The 12,003-nt window shown below is 41.0% G+C and overlaps 1 protein-coding gene across 1 annotated transcript in view; it reads right to left on the bottom strand.

Annotated features, from left to right (window-relative positions):
- Positions 1-12,003, bottom strand: part of RASGRF2 (Ras protein specific guanine nucleotide releasing factor 2) — a 199,577-nt gene that overhangs the window by 18,880 nt on the left and 168,694 nt on the right. The window contains exon 17 of the mRNA XM_075271044.1: positions 11,151-11,243. Coding sequence (XP_075127145.1) covers positions 11,151-11,243 — 93 coding nt within the window. The remainder of the gene's footprint in view (positions 1-11,150; positions 11,244-12,003) is intronic.

Raw genomic sequence — 12,003 nt, 5'->3', positions numbered from 1 at the left:
GGCGCGGAGAAGACCTAAAGGTAGGAGACGAATAGCCTTTCTGAAGGCTATTCCGACGTGTTAGGAAGAAAAAAATAAGCTTTAATGATAGGATCCCTTTAAGGAAAGAGAAGTGAAACAGGGACATAATAAAAAAGCAATAATAAAAAGAGATAAGGAAAGAGGACAGGATTAACATCCTAAGATCCAGGGCTGTGGAATTGGTAGGTCAAGTCACCTGACTCAAGACTCCTGCTTCAACTCCCTCATACATGGCTGACAGCCATAGTCAGTCAGGAGCAGTAAAGCTCCTCTAATTCCAGAAATGATGATAATAATATAGTTACATATTCCACATCACTTGCTAGTGATTGAATTCCTTTGAAAGCAAATAGGTAACAAATGCCTAAAAACTAACTATATAAGAATAATAATTCTAGTATATTATAATCACTTCCTCCAGTCTGCATCAGTAACTTTTTTCGGGCTCCTGAAGCCTGAATAATTCTATAAGTAAGCCATTCTGGCCAGAGAAGAGTCATTGTAAAGAGCAGTCTTTCACTCAGCGGTAGGGTTGAGCCGATCTTGACTTTTCAGGATCGATTTTAAAATCCGATTTCCGATCATTTTTCATTCGAACCCGATCTCGATCCCAATTCCGATCCTAATGCAAGTGAATGGGATTTTTTTTATTAATCGGAGATCGGATTTTAAAAGCAATCCTATTCACTATACAGCATGGAATCTAACAATTGTTAGAATCCACGCTGTGTAGTGAATCACTAAAGTAGCCCTGGTGTCCACTTACCTCCAGAGATGGCTGGTCTTGTGCCCCGTGCCTTCATTCTTCGCCTCGCTGCTGCTCCACGCTGCTTTTCTTCCTTTGCTGCCCCCTCCTCACGTCTCCCGCCCTGTACCCACCCACACTCTAAGCCACAAGCCCCGCCTACCTAGCGATTTAAACACTAACCTGGGAGGGGGGGAAGCGAGGCAAGAAGAAGGAGGGCACCGGAGCAGCCATCTCTAGAGGTAAGTAGCTGCTAGAGATTTAGTTTAGCCTTCCATTCGAATGAATGGAGGCAGCCGGTGTGCAGGGGGCTAAGGCTGTGTGTCGGCTGCTTCCATTCATTCCTATGGAACTGTGTATACTCAGTGTGAAGGCTAAGCAAAGCATTGTGGGAAAAATCACCGATCTCGATCCCACATAAAAAGATCGTGTTCGGAATTCCGATGGCGATCGTGAAATTTTCTCGATCGCCAATCGGAATCCAATCTTTTCCGAACACGATCGCTCAACCCTAATCAGTGGGACTGGTCCTCCCGTTCATTATACAACCAATCCATAATGATTTTAATAAGCAAGGTGTAATGTTTTATTTGCCCTCTAGAGGAACTGCAGGGAAAACAAGCAGTTACTAACATACTGTATTTCCCCATGGATAACAGCTAAGCTTTGGTGGTCCGAGCAGGAAGATACCTTGTGATCTGCTTATGTTAATGGATCATTCCAACAAGTAGGATTTGTACAAAGTGATAACGTATACTTATAACAGATTCTCGCCAGTAGCACTGCAGAGTAGGCTATTCCTGCCATTGTGGAAACATAACAGATTACAGACTAACACTTATGGGATCAGAGCTTATATATGTACTTTAGATAAATGGGATCCATCTCTTTTGAATGCTTATGCTCTCAAGTCCCTGAGTGTTAACCTTAAAGGAGCCCAAAGAAGGTCACCAGAACCTAGCATATCAACTCAGCCCCATAGATGGGTCAGAGTCAGTGTATTTCCCTTGTGAATCGATACTTCTGCTGCGGATATATTGTGCCAGTTTTGACAATATGCAATGATGCTGTTGCTGCTTTCCTCTTTCAAGCAATGAAAACATCCTCGTTGCTCCAAAGAGTTCATCTGCATATTGTCAAAAACAGCAATATCTCGGCAGTGGAGACACCAATTAAAGAAGGGAAAAACACAGATTTTAGACTGTTTATATGTCTCTTTCTGCAGTATGGAACAATACACATCTTCACATTAAAATCCTATTACACTCTATGCAAACAAAGGAAAACAATGTGAGACGTCAAGTGAAACAAGAGAGGTTTTTTCCTTCCCTGTTTATTTTAATCTTAAAGACTTTTTAGAAACAAGAAGTCAGAGCATAAATAAGGAGGCAGGTTCACAGGAGGAAGCTGAGCTCCTCGAGACAAATAATACCCCAAGTTCCTGTAAGAGAAGCTACAATTAAATGCCCCGCTCTGTTATCACCTTTGCCAGAAGCTGACAGTGATTATATGTCATCACACCTGAGCACATTATTCATTGCTCTGCTCCACATATGTATATAAACACTTCCCAGACAATGTATGTCTTGCCTTTCTCTGCAATTATCCTAATTATAATGTATGATGATGCAGACAGAAATTATACTTCTCTTACCCCGGATGGCAGAAATCTCTATAACACGAGGAGGCCATGGAATTAAAGAAAAAATAAAAGTTGGAATTGAAAATGTATTTCATCGAAATGACTCCACCAGTTTCCATGTCCTTCATTATCTCTACAGATGATCAGCTTTTCCAAACACCAACCCAGATTTATTAATAGTTAGGGAGGGTTCACATGGTGTAACGTGCCACGTGATGTGGCACGTCTACGCCGTGGGACCCTTTGCGGGCCGTACACGCTTCCATTGATTTCAACATCACGCCCGCAAACTAGCACGGCACATACGATCTCCGCTCACATTGAAATCAATGGGAGCGTGTACGGCCCGCAAAGGGTCCCGCGGCGTAGACGTGCCACATCACATGGCACGTTACACCGTGTGAACCCTCCCTTAGACAACGTAAACCTGAATGGGCAATCTGAAAATTCTTCAGATTTATCACAGTGACTGATGCTGGAAGATAAATCTGACGTATCTTTAGACTGTAGAGACTTCTCACACCTGGGCTTACTGTAAGACAGAATTCTTTGTGCACCATGGCACATTTAGGCCATTCCTCTTTTTCTGACAATCCACAACCACACGTCTAGCATGTCGAAAATTTTTAGCCCATATTAGGTGCCATATTGAGCTAAACATGAGCCAGTGTCTAGTCATTACCAAAAAAGTGAATCTAGGCCAATGTTGTTTTGCCTTATCATGGGGGGTGACACAAGTGGTAGCGGGGCAGCATCTGAGGTAGAATTGCTTATACAATGGTCAAACAATTTTGTGATAGAGGTTACTGTCATTACACAAACAAAACGGTATGAGCCATCACCAGTCGTGTACTTTAACATGCGGATGGTGCCTGGACAAATAAAGTTAGCCTGAAATGGCATCATATCCTGTGGGGTAATGTGGGAGATGGAACAGGAGGGTTAATTTTAGGGATTCTAATTATGGTACAGACAGGTTTACATTAGGAATTGTGATAGGCTTGTCTGAAAAGATTTGTCTTTAGTTTGCGCTTGAAGCTGTAGAAATTGGGAGTTAATCTGATTGTCCGAGGTAGAGCATTCCAGAGAAGTGGTGCAGCTCGGGAGACGTCTTGTATATGAGCGTGGGAGGTTCTCATAATAGAGGATGTAAGTGTTAGGCCATTGAGTGAATGGAGAGCACGGGTTGGGCAGTAGACAGAGATGAGGGAGAAGATGTAGGGAGGTGCGGCATTATGGAGAGCCTTGTGGATGAGGGTATTAAGTTTATATTGTATTCTATAACGAATAGGCAGCCAATGTAGCGACTGGCACAGACCAGAGGCATCGCTGTAGCGTCTAGACTGGTAGATGAGCCTGGCCGCTGCATTCAGAATAGATTGTAGAGGGGAGAGTTTAGTGAGGGGAAGACCGATTAGTAAGGAGTTACAGTAGTCAAGGCAAGAATGAATCAGAGAGACAATAAGTGTCTTTAGTGCATCTCTGGTAAGGAAAGGGCGTATTCTGGAGATGTTTTTGAGATGGAGGTGTCATGAATGTGCGAGTGATTGGATATAGGGTCTGAAGGAAAGGTCTGAGTCAAACACAACCCCAAGGCAGCAGGCATGCTGCCTAGGAGTTATAGTAAGGCTCAAGACTGCAATGGATATATCAGGGACAGATCTAAGGGTTGCAATTAGTATGCCAGGGATCAGCAACCTTCAGCACTGCAGTTGCTGTGAAATCACAACTCCCAACATACTTCATTCACTTCCATGGGAGTTCCAAGAACTGCAGAGCAAGTATGCATGCTGAGAGTTGTAACTTTACAACAGCTGGAGTGCCGAAGGTTGCCTACTCCTGTCGTATACCATTAAATTTGTTTCATAAAAAATTGTAGTATACAGGGGCCACACAGTGGCTCAGTGGTTAGCACTGCAGCCTTGCAGCGCTGGAGCCCTGGTGTTCAAATCCCGCCAAGGGCAAAAAACCATCTGCTAGGAGTTTGTATGTTCTCCCTGTGTTTGCATGGATTTCCATCCCATATTCCAAAGACATACTGATAGGGAAAATGTACATTGTGAGTTCTATGTGGGGCTCACAATCTACATTAAAAAAAAAAAAAAAAATTGTAGTATTCACTCAAATTTGAACTAAGGTAAGGGTGGACAAATCTGTATAGGCTTGGTTCACAAATTGCCGATGTGACATGGTCAAAACCAAATCAGAACAGTTCTCAAACTGACTGCAGCTAAAGGCAATTTGAAGGAAACCTGTCAGGGCCATTATGGCTAGGTGGTGAAGTGTCCCAAATTACCCTGTTATAACAAAATCTGTAGCTGTATTAAAAATAGATTCGTACACACCTATCGGCTGCACTCCACCATGCCAGCACAATTCTTTAGTGAAGCCATAGGAATACACCTCATTTTCAGTGCACATGCGCCAGTCCTTGGGCGCGTGCGCTTTGAAGCCAGGATGTATAACTCCGGCTTCACTGAAGAACAGTGCTGATGCCGAGAACTCCAAAACTGAGCTCAATGAGACTTATTAGACTCATCTCTAGGTCAATGTAAAGCTTTTATATTTTTAATGTGGCTACAGATTGCATTATTGCATTGCATTGATTTAGACACTAAACCCCAATCCATAAGCACCAGTGGGTGGTTTGGGGTCTTAAGGGGCATTCACACAGAGTGAAGTGGCACTGATTCTGCCCAGATAACTCGTGGCAGAATCAGGGCTGATAAAAAGACTCCTATTGACCTCAATAGGTTCCGTTTAATGCGCGGAATACATTGAAGTCAATGGGAGTCTTTTTATGAGCGCTGATTCTGCCGCGAGTTATTGTGGCAGAATCAGCGCCACTTTACTCCATGTGAATGCCCCCTTAAACTGTCCTGACAGGTTCCCTTTAATTTGTTATGGCTGTGCAGTTTTACATATTGAGGCAGAAATTCAGTATTTAAAAAAAAAAAATCAGGTTTTTCAGCTCCAGCAAAGTGAATGAGATTTGAAGTTGTTCTAGTTACTTGAAACCACACAAATGTTTGCATTTTAGATTACTATTAGCCATTTTCATTGCTGTAGAAAAAAACACACATGTAACGGTACCAAAAGAGATCCTTACCATTATTATGGGGTCATGCAAGGCATACTCGCAGCGGATTATCCCCTACAACCTGTATGTTGGCTAACCTGATGTGATGTACAGTAGTTTTGATTTTCACAAAAAACATACTGTGTCCATGTTCTGGTTGTGCATCAAAAAACCTGATATCAATCATAACACGTGGCCCATCATGGCTCAGTGGGATAGTTCGTATGAATGACCTGGTCAGCAATATCACACACTAAACAGAGTCACATTTAAAAAAATAAAAATTAGGTATTTTTGCTAAATGGCAAATGATTGGCCAAATTAACTGGATATGTCATTGATTTGTGCTTTCCTCCGACCAGACATAATTTCCATACTGACGAATCACATTTTTGGGAGACAAAAGTCTGCTATTAACTTCTTGACTATTTATGTTAAATTTTCAAGAGAGTCTGGAATTACCATTTTTATGTGATGTGTATAGCCAGTTTTACTGCTTCTTTGTCCAATGGAAGCCGAGAGGCGAGGAAGTAGTTAGTAGTGTATTGGCTAAGGTACAGACACCATGTGGACACGAGTGATAATATCTGTGTAATGGTTCTTTCTTTCCTGATAACATGATGGGATTGATCAAGACTGGTAATTAGTATGCCGGTCTTGATAATCCCTGTGCCATTGGAGGACATGCCTCATTTATGACTAGGTGTGCACCTGCACTGATATCTATGCCTTCTCATAGCCGACGTAGATGTAAAGGCATTATATAAGCCCGTAAACTGGTATAAATGTTAATAAAGCCTGGTGGCCCTGCCCACACTATGCCAATTTCATTAAACTTGTGAGGGCGTCTTAAAAGAGGGAATAGTCACGCATTTTTTGCAAACAACCCCCACCACAAAGAAAAGTTACTTTTTCATGCCTTGTACTCCAGAAAAACCCCTCTTGCATTAGTACTACAGACCACTGACCCATCCATTCCTACTAATAAGCTATCACTTTGTAGAGTACAGGTACGTTTAGGGTTACTGTATATTTAAAGGGATAGTCTAAGCACGACAATCTTCCTTTAAGGATTTCCAGTCAGCTCTAATGGCAACTCTCTTTTAGGAAATCTTCCGTATTCCTATAAAACAATAATTCTGGAGCATTCGCATTGTAATATTTCTCTATTATTGGTCCTGGAGTGCAATAGTGTATCAGAATGAGAAGGGACATAGGCCATTGCAAGAGGCACTCCATACCCCGATGTCAATTTATTTATACATTTTTATTAGGAATAATAGAGGAACAGAACAAAATGGTTGTAAGAAATGCTCAGGAATTCTTATTCTTACTGAACTATTGAAGTGGATTGGAATTTACTGTAAAACACCCACAAGCGGGAAATTTTCTATTCCAAACAAAGCAACCTTTGTGTGCATTCTACATTATGAATTTGCTGAGTCTACAAATATATTTTGTGGGATACATTTTGGGATTATGCAAACTGACAAAGAAAAAATTGCCGCTACAACAAATGTGCCAGCTATGTAGAATGTGTACCCATCTATAAAATTTGTATCTAGTATTAGAAAAGCGTGTTGCTGCACATAAACAAAGATTTTACAACCGTTTGCTGTACATTCTAAGAAGCCTCCCCCATAAACTGAGTCCAAGATCTGACAACTGAAATATTAAAGGGGTTGTCCAGGAAATTCAGCAACCTGGGTGTCGGCCAGGGAGATATAAAGGAAAAAAAAAATAACATAAAAAAGCATACTTACTTGTTCCCAGTGCTCCATTTTTGTCACCAGTGCACTGTCTGTGTAGGGGCCATATTGCAAGAATATCCTGAGCCTCATATGACCAGTGAGACCAATCGGTGGCCTCAGTAGTAGCCAGAGAGGGGCTGGTGATGTCCATTTTTTCCAGCAATGTCTTACGGGACATTTTATTTACACTCAGCCTAGTCTCATAGACTTTCAAAAACTTGAACTTCTGTGATTTAGTTTGGATGAACTTGGTGACCTAAACTACAAACATAACTGTTTTTTTCCATAAATCATAAGCAAGGCAAAAAACTTTATAATATAGGATATTAGAGAAAAATGCTTCTTTCTCCATTTAACAGGCTCCTTTCCTCCTCCCACTCTCTACCAATTTTTTTCAATTACCGGTAGCCTGTCACCAGTAGTAAAGAACTCAAATGGGGGGGGGGCGAGACAAATGACAAACACTGATACATAATGCCGCAACTAACAGTGAGTTTTCCATCTCACCAAAGCATATTATGTTTATGTTACTGTTACTTTGATAAATGTAGGTAGTATGCTTAATAACTGGGTATTATACATGACAACCAATAAAGGTGCTTATGTAATAAATATTTTAGATTTTACAGAATTAATCACATTAACGTGTTATTATGAATAATATCCAGCACCCTCCGGTTATTATGAGAAATGTCACAATTTTGCAGGTTTGAACCTCTCTGTTCCTTATGTGGACAAGGGTAGAAGTGACTCCAGGAACATTGTTGGGGTCATCTGCAAATGGAATGTGATGGCAAGATGTATGAGATTGGCACTGAGAAAGGATGATTAATTCAAAAGTATTGTAGGAACCAGTTTGCCATTTGTAAGGAGAATTTCACTTCACAAGAGGAGGTTCCAGATGTAATTGTCACTCTTTGTGAGTGTGCCAGGAAATCTTTAATCTCAGGTGGCCAAGGTTTCAAAAGAAAACAGGGAACATGTCTTTCAGTAAAACATAGCGGCAAGAAGCTGGGGTTACTGTGTAATTCCACAAGACATGACATTTGCCATGTTGTAACAAGTAGAAGGGCTGTTTACAAATGGTGAGAATAAAACATTGTCTTTTTATTTCACAAGCACTGCTGAAAATTCTGTACTTCCTAAATATTGTCATTTATCACTTCAGCCAAGAGGGTTTGGGTTGTATGTAAAATAACTGGTTAAAATGATAAACTTTACTACATTAACCACCTTTATTGTTTATTATGCATACTAACACATTTATCAAACAGTAGCATATATATTGTTCAGTACTGCTGCAAATGGATACCGAGGTGTGTCGCTCTCACTTGACTCCTTTTTGCTTCTATTCCTTTGTAGTTGTAATTGTGAGTTAGACACTCCCTTTGGGTCCTCATTTGTGTCATGTGATGGACACTATGACTTTCCCACAGTCCCACGCAGCATCTTATATGTGCACAGGAAGTTTCTCTATTTATTGATATGAGAATTCCATTGAGGCTCTCGTAAGAATGGAAACAATATGGCTACCTTTAAATGAACTTTAATGTAACCAGTCATATAAACAGAACGAGCTCCGGCCCTGGGTCGCTCTGCTCCCTCGATCTCACTGACAAATTACCAATGCTATGGGGCTGGCAGACCCCATAGGACATGTAGATTATCTGTGAGATCAGGAGAAGAGGGAAGGTGTGGAGTGGGGCTGGTTCCAATCACGTAACCCCTGGGTCCATGATGAAGAATCTGCCCGATAAATCAAGGTAAATATAAGAACCTGGACAACCTCTTTAATGTCCATTGCTCAAAGCTATGCAGTAAAGTCTTTTATTTCATGACACTGGGAAAGGATGTTCTCTGCTACTGTTAATGTCCGTTGCTCTAATCCTACGACTGATGAGTGCAACGACTGTTTATAATGGTAGTGTGAACATCCCTTAACCAAAGCCTAGGGAAGCCTTTTAGCTGAACCCTGTACATTATTTAGCTATAGGAGGTAAACCATTGCTCAGTCATGGAGAAGAGCAGAAAGCAATGTTATTTATTGTAGTAAGCAATGAACCATTGAAGGAAATCACATACTGGATAATGGCACACGCTTTTATATCTGGATTCTTTGACAGGGACAATGCAAATAAATGGCTGCGCATCTTATCAGTCAGCGGCAGAGTGTTAGCTTTCCGTCACCTCTCTGTTACAGCCCATGTTTTGATTTATTGACCCTATTCACATGACAGAGGCGTAGGCCATGTCTTTCTCTCTGCTTTGCATTTATTATGATCCATATTTAAATTCTCTTATAAATCATCTGTCACCGGGACAATGATGGAGTTTGTATTGTGTAAAAGCACACATCTATGAAGACAGCTGCTGACATCCGCACAGATTGTATCCTGCTGAATTAATGCATGAATGTGACAGCAGTAGTCGGACAAAATAAAAACATTTATATAAACATGAATAAAACATTACTTTCTGATGATAATACTCTACAAAAACTTTTGCAAATACTGGTTTATTGTTTCTGTCCCCACTTTTATTGCGGATGTTCACATGTATATACATAGCTACTCACTTGCCCTTGTAAACAGACAGCTCCGGATCTCATAGGACATGCGCCCTACTACACAGTCCAGGTGACCACCGCCTACTTTTGACGTCAACGTTAAATAACCAATCGCAGAAGGCGCGTGTCATTAGCCATCTGGGTGCACTCATCATTGTGGAAGACACGATGGATCAACACAAGTATGCATCTATCCTTGCGGACCATGTTCACCCCTACATGTGAAATGTTTTTCCTCAGGATGATGGCATCTACCAGTAGGACAATGCGATGTGTCATAAAGCTCGCAGTGTACATGCGTGGTTGAAGGAGCACCAGGATGAGTTTACTGTACTCCCTTGGCCAGCAAATTCCCCGGACTTGAACCCAATCGAGAATCTGTGGGACCACCTCGATCGGGTTGTTCGCGCCATGGATGCTCAACCGTGTAACCTAGCGCAGCTGGCTATGGCACTGGAGTTGGCATGGCTCAACATCCCAGGGACCATCATCACAACATCCTCTCTCTTCCTGCACGTCTCACAGCGGTCCGCTCTGCTAAAGGTGGTTATTCTGGATTTTGAATGGTGGTCACATTAATGTGACTGGACTGTGTAGTTTATGTGTAATAGCCCCCTTGCCTCCCACAATGTACTGATCTCTACTCACTGGAAAGAGCAGACCTCTAAATAAATCTTTTGACATGAATGGAGAACAAATCTTGTAACCTAATTTAGTAAAAGTCAACCCGTTGGACAATTTTGCAAAAGTAGATATGATAGAGCGAGAAAATCTGAGCTATGTGATATATAGGATTATGCGATTTGTAGAAGCAGAGAAAGTCTGAAAGGACTTCTAGCATGGGAAGAATATGCAAATCTGTCTTCCATGATGTAATTAGGAAGACAGTGCCTCAGTATGTGCACGCCAATAGAGGGCGCTAGCTGAGGATGTGCAAGTCTGTCTTCCACGATGTAATTAGGAAGACAGAACCTCAGTCGCAGTGTGAGTCCTGCTAACCCCCCTCCCACACATACATATACATAGTGATTGACAACCTTATGTGTGAACACCAGGGGGCAGATTTACTAATATTGTCTAAATGTTAGACAGTGCAGACTAGACAGTCCTAAACGCGTCAGTTTATCATGGTGTCTGATGCTGGATTATAAATCTCTCACATTATTAGACTGCCAAGTCTAACTTAAATATCATATTACTTGACTTAGTATACAGCAATATACTATGAATATGAAAATTTCAAAAAACGGAATAATATGACATAACGTACAACCTTGACCGGGTAATTTAAATCAATTAATGTGATATTCACACTGATGTTATGATGTTCAGCCTGCTGTTCTTACCTGGTGGGCTACCATGTCCAGCAGCAGCTGTAGCAATGGCGAAGGCCGAGGCAGGAGAGACGGAACAACAGCGAGAATTGTCAGAAGTCTGCACTGTAAAATAATCGACATGGAAGGTCAGATCCCAAGTCAAGGAAAATATAACTTTAACCCTTAAGTACTATCATGGTGTCTATCATACAACACTACCATAGACATATCGTTATGATAGAAACTATCATGGTACTTAAGGGTTAAGAGGTCTTGTGATTGGTTTGAATATTTTTAAGAAAACCATTTTCTGGATCCGAAAAGCATTTTAGTGTTACTAGTACTAGTTACACTAGTAGAGAGATCCCACCCGTCACATTTTGAAGAATATTCAGTGGATATGTCATAACATTTCATGATCGAATAAAAACATAATCTTGTCCCCAATACAACCCATGAGTATATTGTCTGGTCGAGCAGTCCATACAATATTCCCACTGAATAGGTAGAAATAAAATACTGAAAGACAACGGACCTCTAGTTACAGTTATCAAGATACGGCATATATTAATAAAACGTACCCCAATTCCACACAGCTTTCCAGAAATCAATAGTACATGCAGTTACAAGAAATATTATAGAAAGATGCCCTTTTATGAACTTAAGACATAAGTCGTCTCCTGCACTGCTCTTTTACTCTCAATTCACTATAATCCATCTTGAGAGTTAGTGAGGAGGATAATATATCAGTCTTCCTAAGAGATCAGCTGATGTCCATACAGGATTATAGAAGAGCAGCTGCAGATAGAGATTTTACTTTTTTTTTTTCAAATGTAGATTGTGAGCCCCATATAGGGATCACAATGTATTTTTTTTCCCCTTA

Source organism: Leptodactylus fuscus, chromosome 1, assembly GCF_031893055.1.
Source record: "Leptodactylus fuscus isolate aLepFus1 chromosome 1, aLepFus1.hap2, whole genome shotgun sequence".
Classification (NCBI taxonomy): Eukaryota; Metazoa; Chordata; class Amphibia; order Anura; family Leptodactylidae; genus Leptodactylus; species Leptodactylus fuscus.
The sequence above is the reverse complement of the archived record's forward strand: the minus strand, read 5'-3'. Positions and strand labels throughout refer to the sequence as shown.